The sequence below is a fragment of the Physella acuta genome, unplaced genomic scaffold (assembly GCF_028476545.2).
Source record: "Physella acuta isolate Inbredline_101_S28 unplaced genomic scaffold, ASM2847654v3 ptg000151l, whole genome shotgun sequence".
In the NCBI taxonomy this organism is placed as follows: domain Eukaryota; kingdom Metazoa; phylum Mollusca; class Gastropoda; family Physidae; genus Physella; species Physella acuta.
This window is the reverse complement of record NW_026731670.1, coordinates 75,764-96,972: the sequence shown is the minus strand read 5'-3', so window position 1 is coordinate 96,972 and position 21,209 is coordinate 75,764. Positions and strand designations below refer to the sequence as shown.

Genomic DNA, 21,209 nt, shown 5'->3' with positions numbered 1-21,209 from the left:
GTCCCAAATAAGTTAGACCTATGATTCTAAAGGTCAAAAGGACTTTGACATTATTGTTTTGTATTTTGATTATGTTGTAGCATATTGTGCATTGTTTGTAAGGATGTAATCTACCATAGTGTTCATGTTACAATATAATTGGTGATTTTAGGATACTATCAATTGTTCTATTGAGAGATGTGTTATTGTGTTCTAAGGGTAAAGGGATGTAATAGATTGAGTTAATTGTGAGGTCAAGGGAACTCACTCTCTGTATTAGTATTATATTTATATTGTTATCTTGAGTGATGTCCCTTACATGTTGTTATCTATAAATAGCTCTCTCTCGCCATTTCTCCCTCTCTTTGCATGATGGCGTCTGTACATAATAAAGACTGTTAACAACCAACGCGGCTTCTCGTCAGTCATTACAATCCACTTCATACACAATCTTACATTATGTTTTCAGCTTGGCCATTTCTTAGTTTATTAGTTAGCTTACTAAATAGCCATTGCAATAATTCATTTAAATGTGTTTTTAAATTCATATTTAAAATAATCTTTTGGTTTCAAATATGTTCATCGGGTTTAAATTGTTAAAAATAAACACAGTGACACACACTCTGAACGTATCAGCTACATTACAATTTGAACACTATGACAAATGAAAGTGTAACATTACACATAAACATGGATATCGTAAAAATATTTAAAATAGCTTACAATGTAATAATCATTAGTACACTTTAAATTAGGTTGCTACAGAAAGTCTAAAAAAAGTTTTTAAATATTCATACTCTATCACAAACGAGTATAGTACATTTTCATCCAGTCTTGTTCAATATCATTGTTACACAACATCAATTTAGTAGGGTTTATTTACACTCTAAATAAACTTTCCTATCTCATTATATGATGGTGAGGTGTATTCTTTTTTTAGGAACATATCCATATGGAGTTTTGTCAATGGATGGAACATTACCTAAAAACAAGGAATTCGCCACCGTAAAGATTTACATTGAAGATTTTATACCATTTGGTAATACATTGTATCAATACCTATGGGTAAGTTTCCACAAAACTTTGAATAAAAAGTGTTAAAAGTATTTTTGTTGTGTGTGAGCTTTGCAAACTATGTCCACTACCACGTAATTTACAGATTTCCGTGAATGGATTGATAAGTTTTGGAGATGAGTTCTCCAGCTTCACGCCCCAACGACTGCCTGTGTTAGATAAAAAAGGAAAGCCTCGACCTCTGTTGGCTCCGTACTGGACAGACCTTGAGCTCACAGATGGCGATGAGGGACAGGTTTATTATCATGTATGTTTTCTTTCAGTTTTCATACATTATGTTTGATTTGCCTATCATCAATTTTGGAATCGTAGGACAGGAGATTTATGAATAAAAATAATTTGTTAGAAAGCTGAACAATGTCGTGCTGCTAACTTTTTGCAACAGATTGTATTCGGCACTTTTTTCAATACTTTTCATTACCTAGATCTATATGGGAAAAATGGAAACAATCACAGTGCGCGTGTGTTCTATTAATAACTACAAATATTATAATCGATTAAAAAAAATATTCATATTGTAATAACTAGTATTACAAAATAGTGGTCTAATCAGTACGAAAGTAGAATTTACGTAACATTTTGAATTGTAGATCAATATGTAGCCTACATGGGTAAAGTAATAAAGTGACTAAAATTTTAATGTTTTTCGTTTAGGCCCCTATATTTCTGAAAAGGATTACACTATAATAAAATCGACTATATCGTTGGGGTTTTGTAAAAAACAGCATTGTGTCAGATGAAACATTTTTCAATAGTGTGGTGTAGAGGGTCATTTCTAAAAATTGCAACTTTACATATTTCTATATAAATAAAGCAAAGTGATAAAGACGCGTAATATGGCAATGGAAGTTAGAATTAGTACATATTATTTTTATAATCAATAAAAATTAAAGCAATAGCATTTCTTGTGATATTCATTTTTAATAAATAAATACAAGAATTTAGTGGAATTTTCATTAAATATCTAGGTGCATTTATTTGTAAAACTATTATTTAAAGAAAAGGATTAAACATGTATAATTTAAAAAAAAAAATATCAGTTATATTCTACATCAATTTTTTTATACAGCTATTAGTTTTGAAAAACACAGCAGTTAATGTGTGATGCTAAAAATTACTTTCAAATAATTCCATTTAGGTTTTCAATTGTAGTCTGGAAACATCCTCCTCTAAAGTATGTGAACAGGCTAACATTGATGTCGTTAGATATTTGGTTAACGCCTCATCCTACAATGCAACTACAGTTATTGTAATCACGTGGGTTAACGTACCTGCCCCTGGAAATAACTCAAATGAGGTAATAATCGTTAAAAATTTAAGTATTATTTTTTAGTTTATTGAGTATATACTTTTGAGGATTCTGGTCTATGACATTGTCATAAAAACAATGATTGAAACTGGAAACAAAATGTGATATTTGTGTGCTACAAGCCTGCAATGTACCTTCCCTATATCAAACATAGTAGAGAACAATAAAAGTATTTTACAATGCCTAAAAAAATTTATAAATTTTTTTTCAGCGTGTGTCATTCCAGTGTGTCATTATAAACGATGGCTACACAACCTATGCAATGTATCTGTACATGCAAGCAGCTATGCAATTCAAATCATTGTCAGCAAGGAGTGTTGAAATTGGGTGGGGCAAGTTCAACCTCGACACATCCACATCAGCGTATTATATGTTCGACCGAGTTCTGGGTAATACAGGTACGTTAAAATAAATGTTCTAAGTTTATGAATTGTTATTAAGGTGTTGATAAAATGTGAAACGCAAAAACTCTGAAAACCCTCCATTAAATTAGTTACTTCTTCACAGTTTACCACTTTCCAGGCTCATAAAATAACGAAACCACTGCTTCGCTATTTTGAGTTTTGTATCTCTCAGTTGACCAACAACTTTGTTGACAATTAAAAATCAACAAGCAATGTAACCTATAAAATTATGTATTTGTATATTCTCAAAAGTAAAATTAAGTAGGCCTATATTGAAAAATGTTATGGTACTATTTACTATTACATTGTATTCCTTTAAGAAACCTAGGCCACATTGTTTCATTTTGTGTATTTATAAGATTAACCAATGAAAAAAATATGTGCATACTTTCAAAATTTGAATATTTAAACATCTTTCAATTGATAGGATCACCTGGTCAGTGGTTTTTTAAAGTTGGTGAAAAAGTAAACTATAAAATGATGTGTAGATCATGGTACCAAACTAGTCCACTTGCTGAATATTTTGGTAAGTGTCATTAGAGATTTTTTTTTTATTTTCAAAATGTTGTATAGTGAAATACCAGTAAATAATTATAGCTTAAATTTTAATGGCACATTACCATATCACATTTAAAAAATTCAGAAAAAAAACTATTTCTAGAGTTTCTTGTTTAATAAGTAGCCAGCTTACTCTGTTTGAGTTAGTGAAACAAGGATCAATGATTATATGATCAATGTATATGACAGCATTTTTATAACTTGAGTCTTCCAAGCAGGTTTTTTTACAAGATGGCTGCAACTGCAATTGCAGTAATGCTTTCTGAAGAGTCTTATGAATACAAATATTTTCCTTTAAGTACCCTAACATAGATACACATAGGTACACACATATAAATAAATAAGGGTTTAATAATTAAGTTCTTTTTCCATTGCTCACCCCCTTGATGCAACTTGAATAAAATATAATGTATTTTTAAATTTGATATTGACATCATTTTTCTGCATTTTGTAGCAATTGAAAGAAAAAAGTCAGAAATGCCAGCTTGTCCTTGTAATGAATTGGTGGCTATAAATAGCCCTCTTTGGGTGTCATACAGTCTTATCCAGAATGAAAGTCACTGTTTTGATTTATTACCATACTATGGTGAATATGGAAGAGTAAGCATTGCTTTTATAGTATAGTTTCTGTTTGTTTTTATTTATTGACATAACTTATACACACTAACATCTTCATGTAAGGTGTATGTGTATCAGTACTCATAAAAATATAGCAAGCCATATATAGCTTATTTATTGAAAGAGGAGAGCATGAAAGAGAATGTATTGCAAGAGTTTATTTTAAACAAATTATAATATAATATAACAAAAAAGGTAAAAATTACATTAATGGGCATAATCTCAAATCATATGACCTTTTTTTAGCGATGCTGTTACCGGACAGATGGGAGTTTCAGTCTTGAAACCAGAATGCCTCAAGCTGGCAGCCTTCAACGCTTCAATGCTTTCAATTCTCTAATACACAATTCTAAAGATCACCAACTAAATGATATTGAACCAAAAAACTGGTGCTGTTATCAGTCAAATTTGTGCGAACTCTACTATGTGTTAAGACCAAATGTGCAATGTACTGCAAGCAGTTGGTCTAGAGGTAAAGCCTTTAATATATTATCATTACTTTAAAAAATAGACTATGAATTCTAAATAAAAAATTTTCATGAATAATAATCTAGCTAAAATATATTAATAATTCCTTATTAAATTTTTACTCTATTGCTGGATGTTTTAAATACTATTAAAAAATTCTTCTTTAAGCGTTTTTGTTTGGCGATCCACACATTATTACTTTTGATGAGCGATTTTATATATTCAATGGTCTTGGAGAATATAAAATATTGGAGGTGAATGGCATAGCAATGGACAAAGCTGAAATCAATTTTATAATGCAGGTAATCCAACAGTCTTTGCAATTTTATAATGCTAACTTAAAATCTTGTATTAAACGTTGAATAATAAAGCCTGCAACTTTCTTTTTTTTTTATTTATTTTTTTTTTATTTTTAAAATAAAGGGTCGAACCTGTGCTGCATTCAACAGCAATGGAACAAAAACAAGAGCTGCAGTTTGGTGTGGTTTTGTATTTAAAAGTGGAGATGAAAACACATTAACAGTGGAAGTTAGTCCTAGCCATAAAAGTATGTCTTTTTTGCAAACAACATTTCCATTTTTTAAAGACATAATAATTTAGTTTTTTATTCTAATTTTAAAACTATGCATTTTTAAAAAAAAAATTTTAATGGTACTAAAAAGTTTAAATAGTTTGAAAGCTGGCTTACTCATTCAGGATTTCTGTTAAAGAAAAACCTAAAAGTTTTATGCAAGTGACAACTTAAAAAAAAATTCTATTAAAAATCATATTGAGTAGAATAAATAGTATTTTAAAAAACAAATTCTTTTATGTAGAATCTTCAAAATAAATAACTATAACTATTTATTTCAGTGATGATTATATATGGAAACAAACAAGATTATTCAGCACAATTTCAAAATGAACATGAGTTCTTTGCTATGGAAAATGGAATGGTGATTAGAAAACAAAATGGGTCGTTAACAGTTTCTTTTCGAGAAAGTAAGTTTTAGTAACTAAACACCTGCATGGAACCCCTTGTAAATAAATAAATAAATATAAAATAAATAAATAAATATATAGGCCTATATATATACATATATATATATATATATATATATATATATATATATATATATATATATATATATATATATATATATATATATATATATATATACCTATATATATATATATATAACATGTACAAGAACATATTTTTTATTGTATTAAACAAAACATGTAACACATACTTAAGTACATTTTGTGATTTGCGAAATTAAACATTGATACATTGTTATTATTCTTATTAGGTGTTGGAGCTACAGTTTCACTCATATATGGTTTTCTTGAAGTTTCTGTAAGCTTGGATAAAAAATACCAGAATATGACAAGAGGACTTTTGGGCAACTTTAATGGAATCAAAACAGATGAATTTTTCTTTCAAAATGGTTCAAAGCTCTTTGATGAGTCATCCGAGAGACAAATTTTCCAATTTGTCCAGAGTTGTGAGATGCTTTTCAAATAAATACTGATATTTATCACTATAATAAATATCTTTTTTATTTGACAGTTATGTTTAATGGCTACTATATCTATGCACACACACAAATATATATATATATATATATATATATATATATATATATATATATATATATATATATATATATATATATATATATATATATATATATATATATTTATATATGAAATTCAGATTATTAAATGATTTCTGTTTCAGGGGCAATAACCCAATCAGAAAGTTTATTCCAGTATGCCTATGGACAAAACACATCAACTTTTTCTTATCCAAATAACAAGCCTTTATTTTATGATGACCTAGATAAGACAATAATAAATTATTTCAACACACTATGTAATGGAACATTTAAAATACCCTGTATATACGATTACATTGCAACTTTAAATGAAAGTTTAGCAAAACATTCATTAACAGTAGCAGATCAGTTTATAATGGACTTCATCAATATTGGTAAATATATTGTTTTTCATAGTTTTTCATATAATATTACAATGAAATAACTTTGATTGCTTCTGTTTAGATATTTGGTTTTTATAGTTTTATCTCTAATAAAATAAATACTTCTATATTGTTTTAAGAAATTACCCTTGTATTTAATTTTTTTTTGTTTACAGCAAATCAAGGACCACTTATTAAATTAAACCAAACATATTTTGAAGTATATAGAAATAAACCTTTTTACCTTAATGCCAGTGGCTTTGATATTGATGGAAACATAACACACTTTATAGTGTTAACAAATGTAAATTATACTGAAATACAGCATGAGCAAAGCACTGCAATACATAATGCAACATCCAGCTTTAGATTTATAGTAACAGATCTTATTCCAGTAACAATAGGGTATGTTGGTTTTCTTAGTTTGAATCTATATACATATTGAAAAAAATATCCACTTGCAATATTTTTTAAAATGAATTTCAATTATATTTTTCCATAGGGTGATCTATTACTAAATTCTTTTTAAAAAAGCAATTTTACATAATTATTCTTACAAATTGTTTTCTCATTATAACATTCATATTAAATATATTCAATTTAAATTATTGCAGTATGATAACACAACATTTTTTTAAAAATTGGTAATAAAATATGTTCTATTTTATACCACAGATTAACAGCTGTTGATGATAAAAACTTACAATCCGAAGTTATACCATTGTCTCTTACTCTCTGTACTGGTTGCAGTAATCAAGGATCATGTAACTTTTCTGTTACCAGACCTACCACATCTCCTTATTTCTCATATGCAACCTGCAACTGTAACTCTGGCCATGCAGGCATGTTGATGATTCATACAATTTTTTTCAATTCAATTCAAAACTATTTTTACTTTTTTTTTATCTTTAAAAATAATGTTTAAATATGTAATAATGTAAAAAGCATTTACTTTAAAAAATGTAGTTTAAGACTAGATTTTTCTTAAATTATATTAACTTTTACTAGGAGCTGATTGTGAAGAAGTTAGTGATGGCTGTGATTCGAATCCTTGCCCATTAGGATGTGTAAATAATACAAATAATTTAGAACAGGAAAATGGGATATTTTATAACTGTGTAAAATGCCCTGTTGGATTTAATCTTAGCATTGCTCAAACCAAGTGTGAAGGTATGATTTTCTTATAAATTGTTTTTGTTTATGAATTATAGAAGTACATTATTAGTATAAGTGTAATATAATATAAATCAGTGTAAAAAAAATTAATAACAAATAGTAACTTTTTATTCTATATTTACAAGAGCTACCAAGTGTTTGAATAAGTAACTTCCAAAAATGTGGACTTTTTGAATGATTCTAGCAGAAAATAAACTGCAAAGATTACTTAACAGAATGCCTATCTTTTCCCTTCTACAAGCATCATAACCAATATTTATCAAATAAATAAAATAATTAAAATTGAAGTTTAAATTATTTAGAATAAACATGTTTAGTAATGTAAAATAAACAAGTTCTTTAATAATTGTATAACATGTACTGTTTATGATAATTGTTAAATTTAGTATTTATTAAGTCTGTTTTAAAAAATATTATATTAACAGACTTTGATGAATGTAAAACATCACCATGTGATTCTTTTGCTGACTGTGAAAATACATTTGGTAGCTTTGTATGCCACTGTCCTAAAGGTTACCAAAACATTAACAACACTTGTGTAGGTAAGTAGTTTTTATAGTTTTGAAATCCACTTCTATTTAGGTATGAAATAGCTGTCTTGCAATAAGAACACACTACAAATCTATTATTTACAAAGAGCAACTAACAACTATGTATTAATACATAATAGGGTAACATTAATTATCTACGCTGATATTTAGTGTAAACATTTTAGTATTAACCTATGAACAATTCAGATCTAAAATTCAATAGTATTCCTTACATTGTAATTCAGGATTTGATATAATTTATTCTTGCTCTAATATGCATTGTACAATTTTGTTTACTTTTAGACATTGATGAGTGTGCTAACAAGTTAGACAACTGTGATCAAATATGTATCAACATGCCAGGGAAATTTAATTGTTCATGTTTTTCTGGTTATAAACGTGCAAATAATTCATGTGTTGAAATAAAAACAGGTGATGATATTTTGATAACTCATTTCATTCTCAAGTTTGGTATTATTTACTGATTAAAATAATAAAAACAAATGTGAATGGTTACATTTTAAATCTTCAATTAATTATGTTTTAAAGATAAAAATCAGTGTAAATCACTAAATAAAACATGTGAGTATGGCTGCAATGACACTCAAGGCTGTTTTTGTAAACGCGGATATAATCTTACACAAGATGGCATCCACTGTGAAGGTAATTAAAATTAGTTAAACAGTAATATAGTCAGATTTTATGTTTTTTTATTGTTTTTTTTTTGTTTGTTATTTTACTCAATGTTAAATAAATCAACTTTCAAAGAAAGCGAAATTCAATTTATTAACGGTTATGTCATTTTAAACATTTGTAAAGAGTTAATTTGCTAATGGTCATTTATATTACAAGTAGTTTTAAGTAAGTCAATTTTAAGAATAGTCAGTTAGTGAATAAATATTAGCTTTAATTTATGTACATATAATAGAACTTGCGTGAATGATGGGGAGGGTTGATCTAGTTAGAATACTAGGGGAAATTGAAGCCAACAGTTGTGGAGGCAAGGAAGACAAAAATAGTCAAAACTAGGTGTAGTTTTGTTATTTATACTTCTTAAAATCTACTATATCATTTAGTATATTAAATATTTTGTTTATTAAAAAATAATGCAAAGATTTTTGTTTCTTCAGATGTTGATGAATGCAAGGAAAATATTTGTGCACAGAACTGTAGTAACAGTGTTGGAAGCTTTACCTGTAGTTGTCATCCTGGTTACAAGATAAACAGCAAAGATGCTCACAAGTGTGATTGTAAGTTTAAAAACATTCACAATTAGTAGGCCTACTACTAGAATCTCTTGAAAAAAAATTAGTAAATTTTATTTTTCATTAGTTTTTAAATAAATACAAACAATAACATGAATTTAAATTACATTTCAATAAAGGATTTTAAATATATTGCACAATATAATTTCTTTTTAGAAACAAAAGCTAAACAAATAGTTTTATGAATATCTTTTTACCAATTCTATTTCTTCAGTATTTTCATAGCTTGAACTTAACTAGGCTCCAGAATCTTAACACTCACAACAGTGCATGTCCTAAAGTTACATTTGTTTTATTTGTTTTTCTAATAGCCTGCCCTGATAATATGTATGGGTTAAACTGTGCCTCACAATGTGAATGTAAGGGCCATGCTGTACGATGTGACAGTATCAAGGGCTGTATCTGTCAAGACAATTGGAAGGGAACAAACTGTGACATTGATGTTAATGAGTGTGTAGAAACTCCAGACATTTGTCCAGCTGATCACTACTGTACAAACACACACGGATCCTACACATGTGACTGTCCTACAGGATTTGAAGATATGAATGGGACTTGCATCAGTAAGATATATTTGCTAAGTTAATTAAATGTACAATTTTAGCCTGATTTTTAGTGCATGTTTTTAAACAAAACACTCGTACTGCAATACATATTTAATGAATATTTTACTATACATGTCTGTAATAGGATAATTGCCAAATCTAATGGATTTTTATTGGTAAGAATTATTTTCTAAGTTAGATATAAGCAAATTGGCAGTTTTTTTAGATTATATGTATCATACGAATATGGACTGACAGTAAATATTAGCTGAATATTTTACAATGCAGGTCTATTATGTGTAATTGCAATATCTGAGAATTTGTTTATTTAGACTTTTAAGCTTAGCTTAATGTGCTATTTTCTAAGGTGGGAGGGTGTTTCACAAAACAATTCATTATAATTTTGGTAGTTAATTTTAATATTATCATTGATTTTTAAATTTTTTTAAATTATGAAATACAATTTTCGGTTACCATTAAATACCAAAAGCATTGACAAGTTTTACAAATTTAAAAGGTTAACAATTATCTGTTTTTGTCATATTTTCTGTAAATTCAATTTGTGATATAATTATCTCAATTTAACATATTAAAGCAAATACATATATTAATCCAATTGACAAGATGTCATTTCTTATGAGGAATAATTAACAATTATTTACTTTAAAATGTATTAATGCTTATTTCTAATTTTTATCTTATACATTATTTTATGAACATTTTATGATTTATTCTTAAGTTTTTGTATAGACCTATAGCTTAATTGTTTTTTCAGACGTGAATGAATGCAACAACATATTACTAAACAAGTGTTCACAAAACTGCATTGATATGCCAGGCTACTACATTTGTGATTGCTTTAATGGTTTTACCAAGCTATCAAATGGGACATGTAATGGTAATATCTAAAAACAATGCAGACTTTATTGTTAAATATAAGTAAAGTGTTAAGTTCGAATATTATAAATTTAACTTAAACATTGTCCTAAATTTTTGATACATCAAATCGAAAAAATTAATTTCATGAATACATAAATGTTGTATTTATTTTATGCCTGCAGATATCAACGAATGTAATAATGGCCAATCTGGCTGTGAGCAGATTTGTTTGAATGTTCCAGGGAGTAGCTACTGTGGTTGTTATCCTGGTTATAGATTAAAGGATGACAGAAAGACATGTGAAAAAGATGGTAATTTTAAAAATTCAATTTATAAATACAGTGATACTTTGAGATAGGAATTCATTTCTTAACCTTGCTCATATGTCAATTAACTCAAAGATAAGCGCCGTTTTGTCTATTATAATTAATTGAAATTTTTTTAATCTATTACCCCCTCCCCCCATCCCCTTCATGCAAGTTGTTTTAAAGTGTTTTTTTTTATTTTAAAATTGTGTTTATAAATGATCAATTAAAAAAAATCATAATTAAAGAAAATGCAAAGAAATAAAATTGTTTTAAAAAGTGCATTTACATTGTATATAATCAGTTTTACAGTATATTAAGGTACCACTGTAATTAAAATAACATAAAGAATAGTTTTGATAAAATTAAATTTAATATTCTTAATAATGTATTTTTTTAAAAATATAATGATTATTAATTAAATAGTATAGTACCAATTATGTCTCACATTATGCATCTATATTAAAGTTACTGAATAGAAAGGTTTACAATTTTAGGATAAAACTAAAGTCAATCTAGTCATTAATTATTATTGTTTAATTTGACAATTTTTATAAATCAAACTAGAGACTAATAGTCAATGAATCTGAAATATTTAGAATTTAGGTCAAAATATTATTCAAATCTTTGAGCATTACATTTAAGACTAGAAATTTACTCACTATATGATATTTTTTTACAAATATAAATTTTATATTTTTTAGCAGTGGATCCATGCATCAATTCTAATTTAAGCTGCAGCCATGGATGTACAGTTATTAATGGAACAGCCCAGTGTTTTTGTAACATTGGCTTTCTACTTAGCACTAATAATTTTGAATGCATTGGTGAGCTAGTCTCTATTTCTATCTGTAAATTTTCAATTATTTCAGTTATATATATATATATATAAATATGAATTTAGCATATTTAAATGAGGGCTTTAAGTGTTTTATCAACACCTTTATGTTACTACTAGCAAAACATTTTCTTAACATATCTATTAACAAAATAACATTTAGTTAATGTGCAGACACAAACATGCAGATACAAATGATTGAACAAGTCCAAAATAATATGTTAGTTACTATTGTGAACAATTCTAATCATAAACAAATTTTAACACCTTTTGTTTTATAAATTAAACCATAACAGCAACGACAAATACATCAAGGAATGAGTGTATCAATTACATTAAAAACTATCAAGAGTATGTGGAATGCCTAATGTGAGTATTGTCTATTATATTATTTATTGAATTTAAATTATTTTTAAAAAAATGTAAATTTGTTTGATCAAACTCCAATACTAGATTTCAGGTAGTGAATTAAAATTAGCTTGGACTTAACTGACCTAAAAGACAACGCCAACCGTGACAATATGCCTAGGTTAAATAGTCTCAAAAAACGTCACTGATAAAACTTATCAAAGTAATCATCAACAATAAATCTGACACTAAGTCATGTATGCTAAAAACAGCCAAAATGCTGCAGCATATTCAAACGGTAGATTAATGCATGATATGAAATTGACTAACTAAAATTGACTAAACTAAAATGACCTTTTTTCCAATAATAATCTACTATACATACATATATACATATATATATATATATATATATATATATATATATATATATATATATATATATATATATACATATTATTATACACATATACATATATATACATATATATATATATATATACATATATATATATATTTATTTACATATATACATATATATATATATACATATATACATATATATATACATATATATATATATATATATATATATATATATATATATATATATATATATATATATATATATATATATATATATATAAATATATATGTATATATATATATATATTACACTTTAAGTGCTTCTTTGTTGACTAGTTTTTTACATGCTAATAGCATAATTATTATTATTGCTTTCTCACTACGTAACTTTTTTTTTGTCAACCACAGTATTACAGGCAAGACAACGGTAACAATGCAGACAACCACAACAAATACAACAACAGCTTCAGTACAACAAACAATTACAACTCAGCAAACTACAAGTCCACAGACAACAAGTACCACCAAACCAACTAGTACCACAACCATAATGTTAACCACCACAACTATACCACAAACAACAACTACAACAACATCAAGTACATCTAAACCAATTACAACTACAACCACAACAAAACCAACTACAACAATACCAACTACAACAGCAACTAAACTAACAATAACTACATTCATACCAACTACAACCAAAACAACATCTACAATAAAACAAACAACAACTCCAACCACACCAACTACAACCAAACCAATAACAACTACAATGAAATCACCACCAACTACAGTCAAACCAACTACAACCACAACAAAATCAGCTACAACAATAACAACTGCAATAGCAACTAAACTAACAACAACTACGACCATACCAACTACAATGAAAGCAACAACAACTACAATGAAACCAACAACAACTGCAGTCAAACCAACTACAACCACAACAATACCAACTACAACAGCAACTAAACTAACAACATCTACAATAAAACCAACAACAACTTCATTCAAACCAAGTACAATCGCAACTAAAAAATCATCTACAACAGTACCAACTACAGCTACAACAACAAGTAAACTAACAACAACTACAACCATACCAACTACATCCAAAACAACATCTACAACTAAACCAACAACAACTACAGTAAAATCAACTAAAACCACAACAAAACCATCAACAGCAATACCAAGTACAACAGCAACTAAACTAACAACTCCAACCAAACCAACTACAACAAAACCAACAACAACTACAACAAAACCAACAACAACTACAGTAAAAGCACTTACAACCACAACAAAACCAACTACAACAATTCAAACTATAACAGCAACTAAACTAACAACAACTTTAACCATATCAACTACAACAAAACCAACTACAACAATACCAACAACAACAGCAACTAAACTAACAACTACTACAACCATACCAACTACAACAAAACCAACAACAAGTACACTCAAACAAACTACAACCACAACAAAACCATCTTCAAAAATACCAACTACAAAAACAACTACAATGAAACCACCAACAACTACAGTCAAACCAACTACAACCATAACAAAACCAACTACAACAAGAACTAAACTAACAACAACTACAACCACACCAACTACAACCAAACCAACAACAACTACAATGAAATCAACTACAACAACAATAAAACCAACTACAATGACAACTAAATCAACAACAACTTTAGCCAAACCAAACACAACTGCAACTAAACTAACAACAACTACAATCATACCAACTACAACCAAAACAACAACTACAACAAAACAAACAACATCATTAGTCAAACCAACTACAACCACAACAAAACCAACTACTACAATTCCAACTACAACAACTACTAACCTAACAACAATTACAACCATACCAACTACAACCAAACCAACAACAACTACAATGAAGCCAACAACAACTACAGTCAAACCAACTACAACCACAACAAAACCAACTACAACAATACCAACTACAACAACAACTACAATGAAACCACCAACAACTACAGTCAAACCAACTACAACCACAACAAAACCAACTACAACAATAACTAAACTAACAACAAATACACCCACACCAACTACAACCAAACCAAAAACAACTACAATGAAATCAACTCCAACAACAATAAAACCAACTACCATGTCAACTAAATCGACAACAACTTTAGCCAAACCAAACACAACAACAACAACTAAACTAACAACAACTACAATCATACCAACTACAACCAAAACAACAACTACAACAAAACAAACAACAACTTCAGTCAAAGCATCTACAACCACAAGAAAACCAGCTACTACAATTCCAACTACAACAACTACTAAACTAACAACAACTACAACCATACCAACTACAACCAAGCCAACAACAACTACAATGAAGGCAACAACAACTACAATGAAGGCAACAACAACTACAGTCAAACCAACTACAACCACAACAAAACCAATTACAGCAATACCAACTACAACAAAACCAACAACAACTACAACCAAAACAACAACAACTACAATGAAACCACCAACAACTACAGTCAAACCAACTACAACCACAACAAAACCAAGTACAACAATAAATAAACTAACAACAACTACAACCACACCAACTACAACCAAACCAACAACAACTACAATGAAATCAACTACAACAACAATAAAACCATCTACAATGACAACTAAATCGACAACAAATTTAGCCAAACCAAACACAACTACAACCAAACCAACAACAACCACAATAAAAGCAACAGCATTTACAACTAAAACTACAGCAACCACAACAAAACAAACCACTACTTCAACTACACCAATAAAAGCTATATGGACAACAACTTCAGCTAAATCAACTACAGCTACAACCAGACCAACAATTACAACCAAACCAATGACAACTACAACTAAATCCATTTAAATAACCGAACTCTCTAAGAAGCTTACCAAGGTAAATCGAAAAGGCTGGTATATTTTAAGCACTATTATTTAGTTTCAGGTGTGTGTTTAAATGCTAATATTAAAAATTGTTAACCAGTTTTAAATTAATAAACATTATTTAAAATATATAATAAAAATGTAACCAAAAACAAATCTCCTTAAAGTTCTAAATAAACTAAGAATTGCTTTTTTTCTCAGAAAAATATGCTGCATCAAATTTTGTTTTAAAAGTTGTCAAAAACTGTCACTGTAACTATGACTTAGGTAGCAATATCTTATAATACGTGGAGTCTAATTGAATAACTTTTAACATTACTTCTACCATTTTCTATCAGTAATACATAAAACTTTCATAGTTCTTATTATGAAATCTTATTTTAAAAACATTATACTATCATTTATAACAAATAGTTAAAATTGTATATATATATATATATATATATATATATATATATATATATATATATATATATATATATATATATATATATATATATATATATATACTAGCATACCCGTCGACCGCGCGTTGCTAGCGGTGATAGAAAAAAGTCTGACGAAATATATTAGAAGGATTTTACCAATGCGTTACCAATCATATGTTCTTAGACGTGTGACCTTGTTTTCTAAAACTGATTTATTTAAATGTAAACAATGCCTGCGCTTGGATCATAAATATTTGACATGGGTTTACCTACACTACAGCATGAAAACATTGAGTGTACCGAAATAATGAGGGAGAACACACTGCAACTCATTTTTATTATTTTTATACACCGTATAATAATATAGAGAAAAAACAAATTGCGCCCTGCCGGGGCGCCACCCCTGCGAATTTGAATTTTTTTTTTTTCGCAGAAACCTCCCCAGAATTATTCTCAACAACTTCTCAAAGTTTCACGGTGATGTGATGAGAGGTGTAGTAATGCATAAAAGACAAACACACATACATTGCTTTATATATATATATATATATATATATATATATATATATATATATATATATATATATATATATATATATTTTACTTTCAACATTTTTTTACATGCAATTAAGAAATGAGTCACATACCATAGTATCAAAGTTTTTATATTCTACCTGAATTTATGATTTTCTTAAATGCAGATTTAAAAAAACAATATTTTCTTAAAATTTGCATTATTTATTACCTGAGGTAATGTCTGTTTAATTGTATATAATAATTTTTGAAATATTAGAAATGATTTGTTTTTACTGTTTAATCATTTATGAAACTACATTTGTAAAGGATGGAATATTCAATGCCATTTAAAAATGTTTAAGGAAAATGATTATGAAAGAAAATAAACTGTGGACTTGTTTAAATCTAAATGCTACATTTCCTCCAGAATTATTTCCATTTCGATGTGTTTTAGCTTAAATTGTTTTTTAATATTGTTATTAATTTCAGCAGAATAGTTGAATGCTAGCTAATTTGGTAAATGGTGTATGAGATTTGTGTTTTGTTTTTCTCTATACTGTTTTGCAGTTTATGTGTATTCATTTATTATTACAAATGAAGCCATACATAGTATAATGAATTACATCGTGTTTTAAAATACAAATTATTGGATTATAATGAAAAATTTCTAAAACATCGTTGTGTTTATTTTTATTAATTATATTTCAAATTTAATGCATACCGTATTAAATTATTTATAATTTATCTTCCACTTCTGTGGACCAATAAATACATTACTTTATTTAATGCTAAGCAATTATCTAGTTAAAATATCATTCACCTTTGTATGTGTCATTTATCATCACGTACGCTGCTATTTTAAAATAAAGCACACGCAAATATTATTCCAACTAAAACCTTTTTTTTTCTTTATTTGTTGTGTTGAAGATTTCGATGTGCCATTGTATTTTGTACTGTAATGTAACGTTTTTATTGGTACTCTCACTTAAAACCCTTATCCCGCATGGACGTCATAAATATTTATTGGGCGGGAGTTAGGGGCAAAAAACAGGGATTCATTTAGGGTTTAAAGACAATAATGTGTGGTTGCAATGGGATATTTGCTCCCTGGTAAAAAAAAAAACCCTGGATATAAACCCCCTACTGAGGTTTATATAAGGAAATAATAACGATGATTAGAACAAAAAAAAATAATTAAAGTAATGTAATTTTTAACGACTAACAAAAGAGTTTCTGCATAAAAGGATGCTATTAGAACGTCAAGGAGTGACCTTAGCTGCATTTGATCGAAAATCGGGCATCGACAACACCTTAGATATCGGTCATCCATCTGTTGGAGCCGTGCGGATCAAAGCAACGCATTTTTAACAAAACAAAAGATGTGAGAAATTCACCGGCGGAAGCTTGATTAATATCCACCTTGGCACACAGAAGCATGGTATAAATATAACATCAAATTTATTTCTCCACAAATCTTATAACTTCTATTATGATTGACCTTATCAAACAGGCAAAATCGCTCCAAGAGGTTTATTGTACACAGATGAATTCGGGTCACTGGTTACCAAAACAGAAAAAAAATTATTGATAGCAGCGCTCGAATTTGAACTGCTGTTAAAAGTTTTAATAAGCCCACTATTATTGAGTATTTGAGAGGCATCGCGTACAATTTCTCTTTTTAAAGTTATAATAAAACACTGTTTTTTTCTAATATTTGTTTTGTTTTTATTATTAATTATTAATTTTGGTTGGCGTCATATTTTTGGTTTTTCCTAATATAAACCTCGATTGCTGTTTTTTTTTCCCAGGGAATTTATATCGCCGGGGTTTATGTTGAGGGGGTTTAAGTCGATGGTTAAGGTCCAGGTTTTTTTGTCCAGTGGGTTTTTCCAACGGACACCTGGAATATTGGATTGTGGTCCAGTGCAGCAGATAGACCATTTGCGAGCTGGAAACTGGGTCGTCTAGTTTTTATCTTAAGCAGAAACTGTGTTTTATTTTATGTTGGGTGCTTTTAAAGATTTTTATTATAAAGGTTTTTTTTAATTACCTTTGAGAGGAAGGGAAATCGTTCTACTTTAACACGCAGATACGGAGAAAAAGCAGCCCAAAGTTCAAGCACATCCGTAAAATAGTTTAAGTATAAAGGACTTTTTGCGCAAAGAATATATATAAATATTTTATTTCTTCCTGTGAAGGAAAAAAAAACATATTTAACTACAGCTTACCGATTTTGTTATATGATATTGCTGCCAGGGAAATGTATTTTAAGCTTATAGAAAATAAATTCGACTCCCCCCCCCCCCCCCCCCCCATTTTTTATTAGCATGTTTAAATCAGGTTTCTGTTAGGATAAGATTTAGGTAGGGTAAGAGTTAGAGCGGGTTATTCTAGATCTAGATGTGACTAATAAATTCACAAACGGTGTACAATTCTAGAGCAAGATTTCGTTACGGTATATTACAATAATATTACCGAGTTAAATAAAGCCTGGGTTTCGGGGAGTAATAGAAACTTCTAGGGGGGGGGGGGACACACACTGGTTGAGTTATATGTTTTCTTTTGTTTTTCGTGAGAGGGTGGACATGCTTGGGAGGAGGGTCGGGGTCAATGTTCCACTTTAGAGATATTTAAAAGAAAAAAAATGACTGAATAAAACTTCGGAGTCAACCATTCCCTAAGGCGAGGAACATGGATGAGACAAAACTACCGGCGCTGCTCTGCCGAAAAGACGTAGACCCTCCTTAAACTTTGCTGGAGCTTTACCTGCCAACGCTACTGGGTGACAGTACTACAGTAGCTCACACACCATTAAAGAAGTTATATGTTTTGTTGATTTTATTATTACAATTAATGCGGTAAGGGATCATCCATATATGACGTCACGCGTTTTTGAGTATTTTTACCTCCCTCCTCCCACCCATCACAAATTGTCAAGAAAAAAAGCCAGACTCCCCCTCGATACAAAAATGACGTCATACTTCAGCCAACAACTCCCCTTAAAAATTGTAGTGTAAAAATCGATTGTTGTTTCTGAAATCATAATTGATCTTGATCCACATAGAGTATTTTTATCCATTTCTTTTACAAATATTAAAACAGATTTTTAAACTGTTAAAATTAGTTTTCTAACATTACTTTTTTATAATGCAAAAGTGAGACTTCACACAATCTGACCCCCTCCCCTACGCATCACACACCGTATTTACGGACCTCCGTTAATCCCCCCCCCCCCCCCACAAATAACAAACATATCTGAGTGTAAGATAAAATAATTAGGTTTTCCATCAATGCTTTAAAAAAAACCCATTAAAAATAAGTTTAGAAATTTCCAACCTCTACGTCGACAATAAGTCTTCTAAATTTAGACTTGATGACCGAGATAAGTTTCCGTGGGCATCGACGCATGACATAACAACCCCAGTCATCAAAATGTAGGGCTGCAGGTTGAACATAAAATATCATAAGGAAAGGTGTGGGAAAGACGGACGTGGAATATTACAGCTTTGTGCCCTCGTCAGTTCACTTCCTGCAACTTGGCTGTAATTACACTTATGTTGGTATAAGGAGATTTTATTTTAGTTTATGGTAAACACATTAACTACACGTGTATGGATACATTTAACTAAGGCATTGAAATAATATACAAATTTAAATGAACCGTGATAGGAATACAGTACTAATTTATGTTCTTGAAAATATCTGAAATATTTATTTTAAAATGTGTATAATGAGATTTTTTTTTTGTAATTTATAGTAAAATACATGTGTATCGATACATTTAGCTAAGGTATTGAAATAATATAAGCAGTTAAATTGGAAAAGATAGCAATACAGTACTAATTTAGTTTCTTGAAAATATTTGAAAAATTTACTTTAAAATGTGTGTTTATATTCATAAAATCAGTACATCTTTATAAAGCTTAATGACCCCTCCCCAATAACGACATGATTCTATATTTCATAGTATGTTTTATAGCCTACTATACTATTAAATCTTTATAAATAAACAAAAAGCGCTGTAGTTATACACCTTTTAATTTGATATTTTTGTTAATGTTCTGATTTAAATGTTTTACTCAGTACATAGGTACAACAAAATAAATTATTAAAAAAATTCATGTTTTATTCTAGTATTTTCAAATGTATAATTATTAAATTATACTTGTTAGGTTGTCGTCATTTAATGGTGTTAAATTAAACTGGTGTTTTAACAATTTAGTAGTTCTTACATATTTATCAGTATCGTCGAACCGCTTATCACAGTAAACGGGAAAATACCAGCTCTTCGTATGCTTTACTTATTTATATAGCTTAAGACAGCATGCTCGAATGATAGAGCCTTCGCCTGCTAACCCAAATTTCGGGTCCCTGGCTAAAGTCATAGAACGTCCATGAGTCCACCCAACTCTAATGGGGACCTGACTTATGTTAGCGAAAGTAAGGGCAGCTGGGCATAGTGCTGACCATACCATCCCTTCGTATGCAGAAGCCACGGTAACAGGTTAACCCTTCTTCACCAGCTTCGTGGACCGCAAAGTACAAAATATAACTTTTACTTACTTACTATTTGCATCGATTAGTAATATTTATTAACATTACTCTGGTAAGCCATTGGTTTATAGTTTGTTAATTAGCTTATTTGCATATTATTTGTTTTTGTTATACCCAACGAA

General features: G+C 29.0%; 2 protein-coding genes across 2 annotated transcripts in view; both read left to right on the top strand.

The window, feature by feature from the left end:
• Positions 1-894: 894 nt before the first annotated feature.
• On the top strand, positions 895-8,409 carry LOC131935652 (mucin-like protein). Its single transcript, XM_059292171.1, has 17 exons — positions 895-1,044; positions 1,139-1,300; positions 2,192-2,350; positions 2,574-2,760; positions 3,194-3,292; positions 3,779-3,924; positions 4,189-4,414; positions 4,579-4,712; positions 4,834-4,957; positions 5,263-5,391; positions 5,703-5,897; positions 6,134-6,385; positions 6,550-6,778; positions 7,049-7,215; positions 7,382-7,543; positions 7,975-8,087; positions 8,383-8,409. Exons 1-17 carry the CDS (start codon positions 895-897, stop codon positions 8,407-8,409), a joined length of 2,661 nt encoding a protein of 886 aa, XP_059148154.1.
• LOC131935671 (fibrillin-2-like) overlaps positions 8,336-21,209 on the top strand; it is a 46,276-nt gene continuing 33,402 nt past the window's right edge. Inside the window, exons 1-3 of the mRNA XM_059292190.1 lie at positions 8,336-8,511; positions 8,629-8,742; positions 9,210-9,329. Coding sequence (XP_059148173.1) covers positions 8,436-8,511; positions 8,629-8,742; positions 9,210-9,329 — 310 coding nt within the window. The 5' untranslated portion in view covers positions 8,336-8,435. The remainder of the gene's footprint in view (positions 8,512-8,628; positions 8,743-9,209; positions 9,330-21,209) is intronic.

Coding starts and splice junctions, on each gene's coding strand:
- LOC131935652 (XM_059292171.1), top strand. CDS start 895: ATGGTGAGGTGTATTCTTTTTTTAGGAACATATCCATATGGAGTTTTG. Junction 6,386..6,549: donor AATGGACTTCATCAATATTG/GTAAATATATTG, acceptor TTTTGTTTACAG/CAAATCAAGGACCACTTATT. Junction 6,779..7,048: donor CTTATTCCAGTAACAATAGG/GTATGTTGGTTT, acceptor TTTATACCACAG/ATTAACAGCTGTTGATGATA.